The sequence below is a fragment of the Protopterus annectens genome, chromosome 6.part0 (genome assembly GCF_019279795.1).
Source record: "Protopterus annectens isolate FY-2018-M chromosome 6.part0, PAN1.0, whole genome shotgun sequence".
In the NCBI taxonomy this organism is placed as follows: Eukaryota; Metazoa; Chordata; order Ceratodontiformes; family Protopteridae; genus Protopterus; species Protopterus annectens.
Window position 1 is genome coordinate 668,690,954 of NC_056737.1, and position 19,030 is coordinate 668,709,983.

The 19,030-nt window shown below is 40.0% G+C and overlaps 1 protein-coding gene across 4 annotated transcripts in view; it reads right to left on the reverse strand.

Annotated features, from left to right (window-relative positions):
• AKT1 (AKT serine/threonine kinase 1) overlaps positions 1 to 19,030 on the reverse strand; it is a 1,868,331-nt gene that overhangs the window by 172,892 nt on the left and 1,676,409 nt on the right. For all 4 annotated transcript variants that reach the window (XM_044074354.1, XM_044074351.1, XM_044074355.1 and 1 more), the window contains one exon: positions 13,093 to 13,180. In XM_044074354.1, coding sequence (XP_043930289.1) covers positions 13,093 to 13,180 — 88 coding nt within the window. The remainder of the gene's footprint in view (positions 1 to 13,092; positions 13,181 to 19,030) is intronic.

Below are 19,030 nucleotides of genomic sequence, written 5' to 3' on the forward strand. Positions count from 1 at the left end.
CACCTGTTCAACTGCATGCAATAAATCCTGCATTTCTTTACAATCAGGAGCTTCTGAGCTAGCAACCACTTTCTGTTTTAACTGAGCCATTAAATATTATTGGTACTTAAGCATGTGAAACTGGCAATTTAAAGCTCTTACTGCTAAAGTTGCAGACGTGTATACTTTTCCCCCCATCTATCCAAAGCTCTGGAATCTCTGTCAGAGGGTACTGGGTTTTTTGCAATGGAAGCCTTAACCCCTTTTGGACCCTGGGGAATAGTTTCTGGATCAGCAGAAGGGTTTTTGTAAAGAAACTTGAGAGAGTCAGGGACTCTATAATACCTATCTGGGCTTGGCTGGAGCAGGGGGCAAAGAGTCAGGAGATAAGCTGGATTCAGAGAACACATCATCCACAATGTCTAGCACAGGCAGAATAGCCAGGGGCCTGTGCTGAGGCAATAAGAGGAAATCCCTGAGCCTTTTCTTGGATTCTGAGTATTCCTGACTTTCCCAATGGAAATGTTCCCTCATGGTATGTAAAGTTTCCCCAAAAGAGTAATCCTCAGGAGGAGAGGCTGAAGGGATAGATTTCTCAGCATCAGAGTCCTCATAGGGGGGTAAAGAATATCTCTGGTCTGTAGAGGAATCAGAGAAATGGAAACCTGATGAGAGGAGTCATAATCTGTATCCTGCCTAGGCCTTTTCTCAGGAGTGGGATGGGAACCCCTGATTAGAGTAATGAGGTCTTCAGCCATTTTAAGCATCTGTTTCTTAGGCATGGAGGACTGTCCAGGAGAATGCTGTATTTGTTTCTTTGTCTTTAATGGTACCTTTGTCTTGGCTGTTGTTTTAATGGTAAGTTGTGAAGGTCTGAAAACACCCTCAGAAGCCGGTGCCTGCTCAGCGGCTCCGGACCCATCTGAGAGATTAGTTTCCGTAGGCCCAATACCTTCAGTTTCCAGAGGCCTAGATGTCTCCACGTGGGAGTCGGAAGCGGCCTGTGGCTCTCAGGTAGTGGGTGTCAGGGGCTGCGAAAGCGCCTCACTGAAAACCGGCGACTGGCCTAGAAGAGGTTTTGTCGTTGGTTTTGGACCTCAGATGCCTGTCTTTATCCTTGTCTTTGCACTTTTTCAGTATTGAGGTCGTCGGCTGATCCGACGGCATGGTATAATTGAACCTTCGGCCAAAGTAGTGTAAAGCAAAATCAAAACGTCTCTTTATAGTGCGTTTGTTGAATCTAGCACAAAACCGACAACTAGTGACGTCGTGATCAGGGCCTAGTCATGGAATACAGTAAGAGTGGAAGTCCTTATGAGATATTTGCTTCCCACAAGAAATACAATTATTAACTTTTTCTGACATCGGTCTGAGGCAAGAAAAAGGTTTCCCCAATGGGGTACTTAGCTTTATTGAAGACTTCGGATCTGAAATTCGACTTCGAGTCGGCCGACCGGCACTTGCGAACTGCTTCTGCTTCGGGAACCACGTGGCAAGAAAGACGGGAGAAAATGGAGTCGGATGCATATTCTATACCCTTGGTGCACTGACGTCAGGGAAGAAGCGACAGCAACCGACGCTGGACCAAGACTTTGGAACTCTGGCCGACTGCGGGACCGCCTGGCGGCAGGATAACCCGAGTGTGATGACTGCAGCAGTGTAACACGATGAACAGAGTAATTCAGGACGGTTGGGAGGTCTGATTACTATATAGGTGGCAGTACACTAAACACCGAAAGTGTGATGAAACTTAGGGACACAGGTGGACAGTAGTCTCACCTTCGATAACCACATCGGCATAACAGTCAGGAAATCCTTCTATGTGGCACACCTCATCACTAAGGACTTTTCATCCAGAAAAAAGGAGGTCATTGTCCCACTGTACTTATCCCTCATTAGACCCATTATAGAATACAACGGAGCATTTAGTATATACCTCTTAAGACATCTGCAACAATTGGAAAGGCCACAGAAATACCTCACTAAAGAATCACAGACCTAAAGCAGATGCCCTATGCTGACCATCTAAAAAAAACTCCACCTATACTCTGTCGCATATTGTCTACTCAGAGGCGATCTCTGCTTAACATACAAGGCCATGTCAAACCCAGAGCTGTTGGACATGCTACACAAAGAAATTCCAATCCCTCAGAGACTCATGCTTCAGGGATCTAAACCTTGTCATCACAATGAACAAAACATGCTGGAGGGATACGTTCCTGACCCAGAGACTCCCCAGACTCTGGAATAGACTGCCCATACATGTCAAGCAGGGCATCTCTTTGGCAGTCTTCAAAAAGAACCTTGATGATTGGATGGGAGATAGGAAATTCACCCCGAGGATCATGTCAGTTGCCCTGCTAGACAGGGGTCCAGGGAATTGTTATGGCTAGGCTTGTATAGGCCGTAGGGCCGATAGCCTAGTACCAACCAATGAATAGGGATAGGGAAGTAAGGGATCCTTGAGATTCAGAGAAAACATAAAAACGTGAGGAAGCAGCAGAGGGAAAAGAGTCTGAAAGAATAACATTCAAAAGTAAGGAACCATTGAAACATTATTTAGATTAGAAAGATCCAGAAAGGGTCTCCAAGTGCTCTCTTTCCTAGAGACCAAAAACATTCTGGAATAAAACCCCTTACAGCAGCTGGAACCTCTTGAATAGTTCAAGACAAAAGATCCAGAAGCACATCTGGAAAAAATCTTAATTGTTCTTGAGGTGGCTGAGCAATGCCTATGAAGGGGGGGGGGGAAGAGATTTCTAAACCATAAAATATCCTTGGCGAATGATGGAAAGAACCCAAAAATCTTGGGTTATGCTTAACCAAACAGAGAAAAATGAAGAGAAAGAGGAATCTGTCTGGGAAGAATGGGATAGTCAGACAGTACCTGATTTATCAGGAAAGGAAGGCTTCTGAGCAGGAGGGGTCTGAGTAGACTTAGCAGGTGGAACTCTTCTACCACCCTTCCTGCCTTTAGAAAGAGGACGAGACTGCCTTCTAACAAAAACTGATTTAGTAAGATAGTTTTCTCTGAAACTTAGGCACCGGTGAAACAAAAATATGTTTCAGATCCTGTAACTCCTTGCCTTTCTCCTGCAGGGACTTGAACAAATCAGCTGCAGCAGCACCAAACATTTATTGTCAAGAGAAGCACCCATCAATTTTGCTTTAATATCATCAAGCAGAGGCTGAAGCCGAAGCCAGGAATATCTCAACACAGAGCCAGACGTAGCAGCCCTAGAGGGAGCATCTGCTGCATTATAACTACATTTAACGGAATGGCGAGCTACTTGAGAGGAAGCCCCAAAACAGAGACAAGGCAGAAGTCATGCCCTCAGAATCAGGAAGGTCAAATATAACCTGACAAGCCTGAGAAAGGACAGCCAAGACCTATCTGGTCATACAAGTCTGATAATTAACAGCCCAAAAGGCTGGGGTGGCTGAAGTATAAACCTTTTTACCCAGCCTTTCCATAGTCCTGCTGTCTTTATCAGAAGGAAGAAGCTTAGTCGAAGGCAGTGATTTAGAAGGCTTATTGGATGCCAGAGAGACCACTGAAGTGTCAGCAGATGGACACTTGTAAAGGAATTTGCAGACATCAGGCACTTTGTAAAACTGGTCTGCTTTCCTAGGAGCAGGGAGCTGAGAGTCTTGAGTCTGAGAAGCAAAAGTATCCAATAAAGCAGTCAAAACAGGAGGAACAGCAGACATGTCTGGGAGACTCCATTTGAAGGAGCTCATAATATCTCCTCTGAACTTCAGACACTTGGGAACAATCCCATTTAAAGAACTCCATCATCCTAGCAATGGTATCCCTAAAAGAAATCTCCTCAAAAGGGGATTCAGGACTAACAGACTCCTCTTGCTCAGATACATTCTCTAGAGGGAAAGCAATCTAGCTAGAATAGGCCAAATATTCCTCATCTGAATCCCCATCTTCCTCCGAGGAATCCTGATCCAGAGATCTCTTGAGAGAGGAAGCTGACTAAGGAGGAGGCAGGACAGAGACCCCCCCCCCGAGGAGGCTTCAAGGCCATAAGAGCATTGAACAACCCATGTGTAAAATTCTGTCATTCACTTTGAGGGTCCTTGGGAGTAGAAACACTGTTTTGTCTTCTGCTACTTTTTTTAAATGGACATCCGCCTCATGAAAAGAATAAGGCTCTGACGCTGGCCTATACTCATTTGTAGTCATGGCTTGCCCCCCTGACCAGCATCTGAGGAACCCCCTAAACCCTTCAGTAATAATCAGCCACAGTTCCCCCTAAGCTTCCAAAGTTGACACCTGCAAGGCCTTCAGAGGATGTGCATTAATCTGAATCCATGCAGGCCTCTGAAATGATTGCAGTAGAGGAAGCCATCCCAGAAACGGAACGATCCTTTGGGCTTTCACAAGCCTCAAGATAGATATCTGGTGGAGAAGGCACAGCCAAAGAATGCGACCTGAACTTGTTTGGCTTTCTTCTTCGAAGATGGTTGACCCTCAGGCCTGCAAGTACCCTCCACATAACGTCTTTCTCCAAGAGCTTTAGATGATGGTTCTCTAGATAAAAGGCATGATCAAGAGTACAGGACATATGGTCGTGAGAAGCTCTGAAACAAAACAAGCACTGCTCGTGATGGTCTTTATGGGGAATCTGTCTCCCACACTGGCATTTACCCTCTCTCTAGGACATGAAACCCCACACCACCACATATGCTAAAAGGAAAAATGATATGTCAAAAAACTCAACAGGGCACTTATATGAATGGCTAGGTAACTATCAACGACTTGGGTGATCAGAACGACTATCAAAAGATGACGTTCGGACTGGCAGCAAAGAAGTTCTGAGAATGGTAATTCTGGAAGTAACCTTATGCCCTATGGTATGTGAGGATCTTACCTGTGAAGTACAGCGTACCTTAAAGCAACCTAGAAGCTTTGGTATACTGGCCAAATGTCAGGCCGCCCTTGGCAGGGGATCACTAACGTAATGAATACTGCATAAGTGATATGGAAGGACATCTATAAAATACATAAAACAGTAACTGCAGCAAAATATTTACCCTGTAAAAGGTGCAGTACTGACTACACTAACTACTCCAGCAAGGTGAGCAATACTTGTGGGGAAGAAGAAAAGGAATATGCCCTATAGTCGCTCATCAATTTTTTTAATCCTTATTTGAACCTATTAAAGGCTATGAAGGGCAAAAATTTAACCTGGCTGTCAATGGGAGTAATGCACTGAATTGAATCAATTCTAGGCAGGATGCTAGACCATTACAGGACACAGGGTAAATGCGCACACACACACACACACACACACACACACACACACACACACACACACACACACAATGTTCAAGTGGTAAGATCTTTGCAACAAAGTTTCAGGGTCTTGGATTCAATCCAGATCTCTGGTAGAGTTTGCATGTTCTTCAGCAGACTACACAGGTTTTCTCCTGACAGTCTTGTTTCCTCCCACTTCCACAAAACATGCTGGCTGGCTGTCTATATGGAACTGTGCATACACATACATACAAATATATATAAATATAGGATTTTTATATCTATATATGGATCTACTTTGGAAACTCAAACTTTCAAAACTTCGAACTTCATATGGCTGAGACCATAACATCTAAGCTTTGAAAGTTTGAAACTTCAATAAAAAAATAAAAACTTTTTTTTTTTTTTAAGTTTATGCAGGGGGGGCAAGACCCCCCCCCACACACACACACACTCCCATACCCCCCCCGCTATATAAATTTACCAACTCTGAGATTGTACTACAATGAAGAAAGAGCAGTAAATTTCCTGTTTACAGCTGTACAACAATCTCCACTTAAAATTGTCTGAAGTTTCAAGTTTGATGTTATGGTCTCGACCATATGAAGTTCAAAGTTTTGAAACGTCAAGCTTCCAAAGTAGACCCATATTAGATATACATATGTATGTGGGTCCCCTACAGATATTTGAACTTCCAAAAGGCAGACTTTCATATGGCTGAGACCATATGATCGACTTTTGAAAGTTCGAACGTTCTAAACGGACAGCTCCCTATAGCACGGAACGGGAATATTCCCCATTTTCCTCAGTGTAGTGCAATCTCGGAGTTGATATATTTAAAATAGCAGGGGGTGTGAGGGAGGCTTTCCCCCCCTGCTAGCAATATGTAGGTTGGTGGTTTTTTTTTTTTACAGGTTCGAAATTTCAAAAGTCAAACATATGGTCTCGGCCATATGGGTTTCGGCTTTTTAAAATTTCGATCATGTATAATAGACCCATGTATGTATGTATATAACAAACAGATACCATTTGTTATACATACAAAAGTATACATATCTATCTATAAAAAAACTTATGTAAAAAAGTATATGTTCCCACACACACATGCACACACACAAGATATAGCTTGATGGATGCATACACTTTTTTTCTGCATCTACCCTTGCCTTTGTGGCCTGAGTGATGTCTGAAAAGGACCCTAAAAAGACCAGTTCACTTACTGAGTTAAAAAATTTATATTAAACTCCAATCTTGATAAAGACTAGACATGGCTCTGTGCAAATTAAAGGACAACCGCACCCACAGACTCAAAAAACATGTTTATTTCATCATGGTTTGGTGTTTCCTACATTTTAACACAACTCTGGGACTATTTAGAGCTTTCTAGATATTTTTATACGCAATTTCTGACTCTGACCACATGGGGTCTGGCATCTTGAAATAATTCTGTTTAGTTTGCCTCTAAGTATCCCAGAATGCAGTGTGTGAGACTAAAAAATTGTATCAGATCTGCCACATTTTCCCTAAAGCTCCTGTCAGTGCACTGATTTTACAGGCATTCACTGCTATCTTATAGTTACCTACTTTTGGTTAAAATTTATCCCGTTTCAATGACTACTTCAAACACAAGCAGTGCAAATGCTACAGAACAGAAATGAAGTGCATTTTACTGCTCTTTCTTCTTACAAAATGCTAACTTGATTTTTTTTGTGAAGACTGAAATCTAGTTCTTCAAGGTATCTCCCTCCCCCTTCACACCTACCTTCCCTAGCTGTCAAAGAGCTAAGGGTAATTTGACCCATTATCTGCATGTGACTGACAGCCACAGCAGGTGACCAGACTAATGTACTGTTTTCTTGTCAGCCTTTCCTTCCTTATAGTGGGAAACTTTTTTGTTGCACTCCTGTCAAATTTAGAACCAAGCTCCATAGCACTGGGAATAATCATTGTTTTGCAAAGCATCAAACTCCCACTTATTTTTCCTTCCTGTTTGGTTAAATAGCTAAGAAATGATGCAATATAAACACAAAATACTTCACAGACTTGAATGACAGCACCCACATGCTTTTTTTAAGTGGTAATTTAGGAAAATTACGGTATTGCATACTTCTTGTAAATTGTAGTGTTGTCGATTCATTGTGACAGACATCTGCTTCTTTTGTAAAACATGCAATTAATATCTACGCATGGTCATTACAAATTTACGTTTAGTTTTTGCAGCTGTTACTGGCTTCTGCCTTACTTTGTCACATATCGGTAGGGCTCTTCAGAAAAGTGAGATTATAGTTTGACATTTTTGCTAGGTTAAGAGTGGGCTGGGCAGGGCAAGGCAGCTCTGGCATCACAATGTGGGAGGTCCACTGGCTCTTCTATACAGCATGTAAATAAGGCGGGGATTACATCACTTTGGGGGAGGAAACACTGTGGTAGCTACAGCAAGAGCTCTGGCAGATGTGAAATCATTTCAGAGCCAGCTAGAGGTTTTTCAACTTGGTTTTCAAAATGAAAGTAAAACAGTACAGAAAGGTAGGAAGCCTAACAGGGAAAACAGTTGAGTGGATTAGTTTTTAAAGCAGCATGGGTGATTTTTCAAGGCTGTATCAAGGTACATGGACTAAAAGAGAGAGCAGGTTGAGCAATCTGCTTTAATATCCCATTGTTGTCCTTTAAGGCTTGCAGGTAAGGAACACTTCAAACAAAGGTAAACATGTAAATGCTATCAATAATAAAGTCTTCCAATAAAGACACTAATGGTGTGTTGAGGATATAAAGCTCAAAGAGAGGCAGTGTTAAGCTCTCAGTCATGAAAATGAGGTCTAAGGCTAGACAAAGAAAGTTTGAGAGACTTTAAATGAATGGCCTTCATGAATTGTTTTGGGTCAAAATGAGAAAACTGCGTAAAACATAGGCATACATGAAAAATTAACTTATCTTTAACAGCATAACAGCTCAGCACCAAACAAGGCAAGAAGATATTTGTATGGTCTGAAAAACTGAACAAGAAGATGCATCCAAATCCTTATGATGTCCCTACAGAAAAAAAAATTCCTTTAGACAAATGGAATTTCTATCTGTAGGTCTATTTTCCTACAGAACGGATATCCCCTCCTAAAAATATGACTGGCAAGGACTAAACTAGACTGTCCATGTTGTCAGAATGAGATCTGTGGTCAGGGTGTGACAAAATGCTCTCTTGCTGGATGAAAAGTATTGTTCTGCAAAGGAAGATGGAGAGATTGTTGGACCACCAAGCTTATGAGAAGGCTGAACAAAGACTTTCTTGGTCCTGGGGAGCAATATGAATCACATTTGCCTTTTCTTTTTCACCTTAGCAATCTTAAGATTACAGCAGCTGGGTGATCCATGCATAGAAGCCCAAAGTTACTAAGCAGGCACTGTAACAGTAATATTTTCATGAGGAGTCTTGAACAACATAGAGAGGAGATAACTGCACTAAACAAATACACATTTAAATTTCTTCTTTAATCTTTTTTGATCCTTTGTGGTTTGATGTTTAAGTGATACAACAATGTCAGTTATGGAAAGCACAATAAAGAGCTGTGCTATGTTAATTATAAGGATTACAGCTGTAGAGAAATGCCTAACACAACGGGCAGTGCTATAGTAACTGAAAAAGAAAAAAAGGGACCGGAGGACCTGCGGCAACTCTTGGAAGACAGCACAGACAACCAGTACTCTACTCCAGGACTACAAGTCCAAGTTGTGGTGTCTGGAGATGGTTTTGAATAAAGGCCCTTTAACCATCTTATGAATATTCTGCAAAGGAACATTTTTGAAGAATGCTGCAGTCTTGGCAACAGTTCTTGTGCAGTAATCCTTAAACTAGACATGCAACTTTTTTACACAGTAGTCAAACCAGAAATTAATGCAGTCAGAAAGCCATTTAGAAAGGGTTTGTTTAGATACCAATACACTCTGCTCCCCAGGTATGAAGGAGACAGACAACTGGTCTAAATAACTGAAATACAGTTTTGTTTGCATAGTAGATGATCTACTACAACCATCATGTATATAATTCTTTCCTCTCTATTCTGGAGGTTCATACATACAAACCAGAGGAAATTGGAATGATCTGCTTTATGACTAGCTCTTAGGAAGCTGGGACATGAAGGAAGGATCGATACCCAGAGCCACTCTATTCCTGTGGAAGACTGTACAAGGTTCTTTACACATCAGGCTTACAAAGAACAACTTCAGGTTAGAATACTTAATAACAGTATATCCTGAAGGAGTACTCAACAAACCAATAAACAGTAGCATTTGGGATATATACTGCCTTACCTGTGTCATCCCTGGTCAAAACTTCTAAAAGCAGTCACTTTTTTCCTTGCAGACCAAAGCACCCTTGGGCTGTAGTGCAATAACAAATGCATGGCACACAAAGCTGCTCCATATCTCAAGCTGGTATACATTCTATTTAGTTCAAGGCATGACTAGTTATAGGTAAGGAAAGACCTAGTAACACAAACATCTCTAGTTAAGCGCAATTAAATAAATGCACATTATTTTAGGCACAAAGGAAAGTAGCGTGTATAAATGTACTTCTGGATGTGGGTTCTATTCCTACCCCAGGTAGATGGATTGCTGACATTGCTGTGCAGTATAAGGGGGTGCTGCACTCCTGAGTGTCATCCTTTGGATGAGATGCTAAACCAAGGTCCAATCTGCTTGAGTTGGTGATAGCTCCCATGGGTGAAAGATCCCATGGCACCTTTCAAAAAGAATAAGGGGACCTTTATTTATATAAAAAAACACTCTTATTTTACAACATATTTACACATGTACAAATATATAGCTATACAAGTCTATTTACACATCTTCATAATTTCCTTTACAATCATACTAAATTTTTATCCATATTAAACCCCACTCCTTTTTCCGTAACCATCTGGGTTTTACTTAATATTGTTGCTAAAATTCACTTACCATTAAATATAATTTCACTCATTATTTCATTCCAAACAACATAAAATAACTTTATTCGTTTAACACATTCTTTACTTCTATTCTTATAATATTCATGTTTATTTTATTCACTTTTTACATTTTCAAAAAAATCTTCTTTACATAGTTTTTCCTCATAACTTTTTTACTCTTTTACATTTCAAAAAACCATGTTCGGTAGTTTCTTCTTCTTGACAACAAACATAATCTATCACTATTTTTTTATATGGCATATTTCCTTTCAGAGGCAAAATCTTGATATTGTACCTTATGACTACCATTTGCTTCTTATTTTTATAACTTTAATTTTCTCCATCTGTTAAGATTTTCCTATGATTTTACATAGTAATGTTTTACCATTATATTCTTATACCACACCTTTCATTATATTCTTATACCACACCTTTCTTTTTCTATATCAATTATTTTCCAAAAAAATGTTTTTTTCTTGGTAGCATTTCTTTATTTATGCACGTTTTCTCTTTTTACCATACCCCAAATTTCAGCATACTTATATTTATACAATTTTACTAATATCTCATTTTTTTTCATTTACCTACCAACAGTTTGTACAAATGTAATGAAACAGCATATACCACTGGGTTAATTAACCCTAAGACCCCTTCCTCCATTTACATCCAAAACTCCTCTTTTTACTGGTTTTAATCTAGAACCCCACATAAATGAAAAAAAAATCTAGAATAATTACTTTTCAAATACTGCTGGCAACATAAATACACTTGCTAAGTATGCTATTTTCCCCATCAGTGCTGAACATATCAAAAAAGCCTTTTTCCTGAATGATAATTTATATGTCCTCCAGAAAAGACAGGTTTGTTTTGTCTATTGTTATATGGGTCTATGTCAGATGATCAAGTTTTCAGAAAAATGAAATTCATTCAGCCAAGACCATATGATCAAGTTTCCAAAAACTCGAACATAAAACACAAAAATTTACCTTTTTTATGTTTTGGCCCCCCACACTCCCTGCAAATTATATATACCAAACTCCGAGATTGCACTACAGTGAGGAAAAGGGTAACTTTCCCGATCTGCACTGTACCACAATCTCCATTCAAAAGCTTTAGGTTTTCAAAAACTTGATCATATGGTCTCAACCATATGAATTTCAAATTTCTGAAAACTCTATCAACTGAAAGGGACCCTATTATATACCACTGCATTCTACTTGCATCTTTACTCCCAAATTTCATACCTAACAGAAATTTAATTCATTGCAAAATATAAGTCACCATCTTTACTACATCACTTAATCCTTTACTTTTCTCTTTATTTAAAGCCATCTCTATCATCTCAACATTCATTTCTGCACATTACTTTTATCCAAAATTTGTTTGCAATTACTATAATGTCATCTGCATATGTTAACAAAACTGAAATTCTTAACTCTTCAAGGTGTTATATACACTGCCTCCTTGATTTTGTGATTTATTTCACATACTGTCACATTTATAACTAATATAGAGAGTATCTAACTCATTGGACATCCCTGTCTTGCACCGCTCTTCATATGTACATAATGGCTGGTTATATGTACATCTTGACTTAACCAGCCATTACTAACTTTCTGAATTATGGGTAATAATGAAAGAATATAACAAGATTTCATGTCCAGTTGTATCAAATGCCTTATTAAGGTCATCACGTGTTACGCTTTTCTATTCATATCATCCTCACTTTAACTATTAATAATTCTTGACAACTCTTCTCCTTTATACTATATACACACTACCTTATGCTAACATCTTCCATTTTAGTCTCAAATGTCTTTTCCATTTTCATGAAGATCTTATAATCATTATTCAATACTAAATCAACAGTTTTTATTTGCTTTCTATCTTCCTTCTTCCATATGAATTTTAAGTATTCAACTACAAAATTCTTTATAAAAAAAAAATAACCATTCATTCAAAATCTTTAAAAAGTATTCTTTTTGCCAATCCCTTAAACCTGTGTTTATTTTTAGACCCTACACTCCCCATCTGGTCCTGCAGCCAAATCTTTATTTGTCCTAATACTTTATCTAGCTCATTTAAAGAAATCTGCTTTTCCAATACTTTTTCTTTTTCTGTTAACTGTTTTATGTTTCATGTTTTTCACTACTTTTATTGTTTCTTTAAACATTTCTTGTACAACATTATTCATAATATTTTCCTTACTAACTAAATACATTGTTTGGTTTAATGCCGTGCATGTCCTTTGCCTGCTTGGATTTCTTGCATTATATTTTGGAGCCTGGTCTGTACTATATCTGGTGCAGTGGTTTTGCTTTTGCCTGTAGTAACTTAAATACTAACATTGGTTTCTCCTGAAAAGAGGTCACTAGCCTAGTGGGACTTAACCAAACGATAAATAAAATAAAAAATTTAATGACCTCTGCTCAACAACTGACTGAGCGACTATGGTACAGGTAAAAATCAAATAACCATATGTACTAGGCATCACTACTACCATTAATTAAAAGAACAGGACTTTAAATAAGTGCTCTATTTTATTTTGCATTACACAAGGTGGCTTTGATGTTTCAGTCCCAAGAAGTATCTTCTGTTGGGCAGCATGCTATGATAAACTGCTTCAAATTATGCATTTTGCAGAATATACTACTAATTTTACTTACTAGAATAAAGCATGTGTACAGAATTCACAGTTGTTGCTAGTTCCTCGAGTCTCAGTTTCTCTCACCTCCCCCCTTCCCCATGTTCACCACTGAACAGGCACGCTGAATACGATTACCAAGTATCTACCTAGTAGTTAATTTAAATTTCCATTTCACTCTGTGTCTTTACATTGTACTGTGTTCAGAAGAAACATCCTATTTTCTTTACTAAGATGCAAATGGATACTACAAACATACTCACCTTCCTTGCATATACATCTTGCCATTCAATTCCAGCAAAGAATTTGTGTTGCATAATTTCTTTAGCATCATCTGGACCACCACCTAACCTGAAAAGAAACAAAAAAATGTTTATTTGTGGAAAGCAAATTTGCAGACTTTAGTCAGGGCCATAAATTGTAGTCGCATATCTCAACATAAGACAAAGAGTACTGACCTAACTACATGACAGGCTACTAGGTCAAATACCTCATCTTTAGCCAGTATTATAACTATTAGAACCAGCTAACTCTGAAAACAATGTCAAGTACAAACAAATCAGATTAAAAATGTCAACTATCAGAAGCTCAAACTGAAAAGATTTTAAAAAAGGAAAATGTGTAAGGCCCATACCATGCAGCTTTCAGCAACAATTACCTCTATCAGCATTGTTTGCACATCTAACATATAACCATAGGTCTGGAATATTGTTCCTGCCCTTAAATGTAATCTCATTATTTTTGCAAATATTTTATCTTACTTTCTGACTTGAAACGTTTTATTTACTGACCGACTTCAATTGTTGGCATGTTTGGACTGAATTGTTTCCTATTTTCTGTGTAAATCCTTGCCTCTTGATCTAAATGAGTCAATGGCTATGGCTTGAATAGATGCACTGAGATCAGTCAACTAACTAGGTAAACACATAAGACTACAAATTTTGGGCAAGATTGCTGACCCACTGTCAAAGTAAAGCCCTGCAACTTTTCCTCAGAAAATGAGATGACAGTTTTCTGTCAGTGAACTCCCACTTTACTTGCATACACACAGCCAATTAATGAACATATAAGAATGCTAAATAAGATTAAAGGCCTAGTGAGATTTAAGTCAGACAGCATGTACCTACTTCTCCCATTATCTTGTCCTAGCCTTTGCTCCAAGTGACTGTGATGACCAAGATTATACAGACGCCTTAAACAATACATTCCAGAGCCCTGCTATTCTCTCCCTGAACAATTTTTTTTGTCAATTTTACCCTGAAATTTCTGTCTTCCAGTTGCTGTTTACATCCGTGTCCTCCCTTCTCCTCCTCTCCTCCATTTTTTTAATCTTTAAATCTACTACACGCACTTTTCCAAACAATAAGCATAATTTCCAAGAAATTTTCTCTCTTTTCTCCCTAATATATATTTAGGCTTAGCCTGTGTGCAGTACCAAAGACCTGTATGTCACCATGCACCTAAGAGTCTATGCACTGAATGTACAGTTGTGTACACTTACCATAAATGTAGATGTTCAAGTGTATTCACTGTTGCAGTCATCACATTTGGGTTACCTGCTTCCAGTAGCCCTCAGTCGGCTTGATTAACAAAGTCTTGGGTCCTATGTCGGTTGCGGTCTCCTCTTCCGTGACGTCAGGTTGTCAGGGATATAAAAACATGCAGCCGACATCATTACATCAGTTTTTCGTGCCCCAGATGTCAGGTGCCCCCTAATGGGAAGCAATTAAATCTATAAATATACAAGGTTATACCGTCAACAAAAAAGCAAATACACCAAAAAGCTTTTAAGCATTGTAAAGGAGAGAAGAGGTATAGCCAAAAGAAGTCAGGGGGCTGGAGGGAGGGTAACCAGGACTGCAACACTGAATACACTCTAACATCTGCATTTATGGTAAGTGTACACAACTGTACTATGTTCTTCATGTTTCAATGTTGCAGTCATCACATTTGGGTAGATTCCCAAAGCTAAGGATGGGAGGAGGAATTTAGATAGCATTAGGACCAGCTATAAGGCCCTGCAAGACTGCAGTGGCAAAGCCAGCTCTGGATTTAGAGAAAATTGGCAAATGGTAATGCTTGGTGAAAGTATGTACAGAACTCCAGGTAGCAGCTTCTTGGATGTCTCTGGTAGGGACACCTCTGAGAAAGGCTGCAGAGGTAGATGTAGCCCTGGTTGAGTGGGGTCTGATCCCCCTGTGGGATAGGTTTTCCATGGTGCTTATTGCAGAAATGAATGAAATGGCCTATCCATTTGTAGATGGTTTGCTTTGAAATAGCCTTCCCCTCTGTCCCTGCAGCAAATGTCATCAGCAGTTGTTCAGATTTCCTTTGAGGTTTAGTCCTGTCCAAGTAGAATCTAAGTTGTCTGTGCACATCTAAAGAGTGCAGTATCTGTTCCCCTTTGTTCTGTGGATTAGGAAAGAAGGTTGGCAAATAAATGGGCTGATTAAGGGCCACACTGGATACCACCTTTGGCATGAAAGCAGGATTGGTCCTGAGGGACACCCTGTCCGCATGAAAAATGATGAAAGGCTCCACTGCCATAAAGGCCTGTAATTCAGATACCCTTCTTGCTGAAGTGATTGCTAAAAGGAAAGCTGTTTTCCAAGAAAGGAATTTTAAATATGCAGTAGCAGCTGGCTCGAAAGGAGGAAGTGTGAGTTTCTCCAATACAAAGTTAAGGTCCCAGGCTGGAGTTGGAGCTCTCCTGGGTGGTCTTAAAATTTTGGCCCCTCTGAGGAACTGCTTGAGCAATGGATGAGAGAAGAGGGGAGGTTCTGTGTTATAATGAGCTGAAATGACTGAGGCATGATTTGTTATTGAGGAAAAAGACAGGCCCTTGTGAAGCATCTCAGTTAAGAATTGTAAAATCAGAGGTAAATTGGGCACTGCTGTGCACTCATCCCTTGAGAATGGTTCCAGGCACAGAATCTTTTCCATTTTTCAGCAAAATATTTTCTAGTACTAGGCCTCCTTGCCTCTAAAATGATATTCATCACTGGTTTACTGAGGGATAGTAAAGGAGAGATTAGGTAATTAGCCAGGCTGCTAGGTTCAGTGCTTGAAGCTGAGGGTGCAGAATCTGGTTCTCCTGCTAAGACAACAGGGTAGGAGTCTGAGGGGGTGCCATGGGACACAATGCGCAAGAGGGGGTACCAGTGTTGGCGTGGCCAGTCTGGTGCAATCAAATTCGTCCTTGGTTTGTCTTGGTTGATCTTTAGTAGTACTTTGGATAGCAAAGGCCGAGGAGGAAAGGCATAAACTGTTAGGTTTTTCCAGCTAAAGGGCAGAGGATCCACTTTCCAAGCTTGTCTGTGGGGAGTCCTTGTGCAAAAGTTTTCCAATTGATAGTTCTGGGGGAAACAAACAGGTCTAAATCTGGGCTCCCCCATTTGTTTGTGAACATGTTGAAAATCCTTGGTTCCAGTTTCCACTAGTGTTGGTCCATGAGATTTCTGCTTAGTCTGTCTGCCAGTGTATTTAGTTTTCCTGGCAGGAATTGAGCTTGTAGATGCACTTGGTAGCTCAAGGCTGTGTTCCACAATGCCATGGCTAGTCTGCAGAGGGAGTAAGAATGTGTACCCCCCTGCTTGTTTATGTACCACATAACAGTGGTGTTGTCCATCTTTACCATTAATTTTCCTGGAAGAATGCGGTCCCGGAAGGCTGTCAGAGCATTTTTTACAGCTAACATTTCTTTTAGATTGATGTGCAGGTGCATTTGACTTGGGTTCCATTTGCACTGAATGCACTTTCCTGACAGGTTCGCCCCCCATGCATAGTCTGATGCGTCTGTGGTTAGGGTTTGGGCGGCAGGGGGTAGTGTGAATGGTAGTCCCTTGTTTTGGTGGCAGGCCTCTGCCCACCAAAGGAACTCTAGGCGTAGGCAAGGTATGATGGGAATCACTGCTTCTAGATCCTGAGAATGTTAACACCATAGGCTTTTTAGATACCGTTGTAGTTTCCTCATATACAGTCTTGCATATGGAATTAGAAGAATGCAGGAGGACATGAATCCCAAGGCTTGTAGTATTTGCCTTGCAGATAGCAGGGTTTTTGTGGCCACTTGTTTGAAGTAGGTTGTCAAGTAAATTTGTTTCTCTGGCGTGAGGAAAGCCATCTGGGAGGTTGTATTCAAGCTTGCTCCCAGGAATACAATTTGTTGACAGGGTACCAGGTGTGATTTCTTTTGGTTTATGGTGTACCCCAGGCAAGTTAGCACCCTTTGTACAAAAGCCAGATGATTCAAAAGTATGTTCTGGTTTTCTGCCTGAATTAGACAATAGTCCAGGTATGGGTATATTTGAATATTTCTTTGCCTGCAAAATGCAATGACTGGAGCTAGGCACTTTGTGAATACCCTGGATGCAGCAGATAAGCCAAAAGGCAGTGCAGAGAACTGATGGTGTGTGTAGCCAACTTTGAAGCGTAGGTATCTTCTGCAAGATTCCCTGATTGGGATGTGCAGGTATGCTTCCTTTAAATCTAGTGTTGCCAACCAGGCATCTTTGCCTAGCATAGGAAGCAACTGGTGAAGAGTCAGCATCTTGAATTTTGGAATCACCAAAAAGGTGTTTAGAGTAGACAGGTCCAGGATCGGATGCCATGAATTGTCTTTTCTGGGTACCAGGAAAAGTCTTGAGTAGAAACCTTGTCTCTTTTCCTCTTCTGGTACCAACTGAATAGCCCCTATGCTTAAGAGAGAGTACTTGCTTTGGGCTTCTGCCCAGTGATTTGGAAGTAGATCCGGCCAACCGTTTGGAGTTGATAACGTGTGGAAGTGAAATCTGTATCCTTGGGAAACTATATTTAAAACCCATTTGTCCTGGGTAATGTGTCCCCAGTTCTTTACATGAAGTGCAATCTTTCCCCCTAAAGGGGCAGTCAGTTGAGAAGTGCTTGGAAGTTTTAAAAAAGTCATTGAGACAGTTTACCATAGGGGGGAGTTTTATTACTTCCAGATTTGGAAGTGGAGGCCCCCCACTGCTTAGTCCTATGCGTACCCTGGGACTGAAGCCTATATACTCTGCTGGATCTGGGTTTGGACTGAGAAGGTCTGGAAGAGGCAGGAAAGGACCAATTCTTAGAAGGCCAATGCCTACTAAATCTCGGAGGCTGTACTTGTAAAAAAAATCTTTAACAGTTGCATAGATTTAGCTTTTTGCTCCATCTTTTTAAGAAATTCTTCGGCCTTGTTGCCAAACAGGCGGTCTTGATTTAAGGGAGTATCCAGTAATTTCGCTTTAACATAATCTGGCAAGGACTGATCCTTAAACCAAGCATGCCTTCTAAGTACAGACCCAGTTACAGCAGCCCTGCAAGATGCCTCTAGTGAATCAAAACCACATTGCAAAGTATGTTTACCACCTTGTTCAACAGAATGCATTAAATCCTTATTTTCAGCACAATCAGGAATCATCATCATTTTCTGTATAAGCAATCCAATAATATGCTGCTGATACTTTAACATATGAAACTGGCAATTCAAGGCCCTAATGGCCAAAGTTGCAGAAGTGTATAACTTCTTACCCCATCTATCCAGCGCCCTGGAGTCTCCATCAGAGGGGGTAGGATTTTTGGCAGTTGACGCTTTAATGCCCTTGGGTCCCTGTGAAATGTTTTCAGGATCCGCAGTAGGAGTTTTGAAAAGGAACTTGTGAGAGTCAGGAACCCTGTAATATCTAATATACAACATACGCTGGATGGATATTAAAAAGAAACAACTCGTAGTCAAGTAAATCCCGATTTATTGCAAAACACTCTGGCGCCTCGGCTTGTACTAAGCCTTCAAGGAGTAAATTCACAATGCTACTAACTAATTTTATACCCACTAACATCCAATAAAACATTCAATCCATTAATCAATTAAGCAATTAAACATTAAAATACCAAAAATATGCATTTGAACAATTTCATTTAAAGACATATTTTAAACTACATAACACATTTCAAACAACAATCAATATTTAAAACCTTGTGGGACCAAAGTCCCAAACTTCAAAATAAAAACTGTCTCTTTGTATAATAACCGATTTCTCTTATTATTCACATTCTCTACATTTATTTGTTCTAAAATTGTAGCTGTTAAATGTTTAGGATCACTAGCATGATGCAATTTAAAATGCTGAGCCAAGGGACTTTCTTTTTTCTATGCTTTAATGTCCCTAATATGTTCCAACAGTCTAGCTTTAAACATTC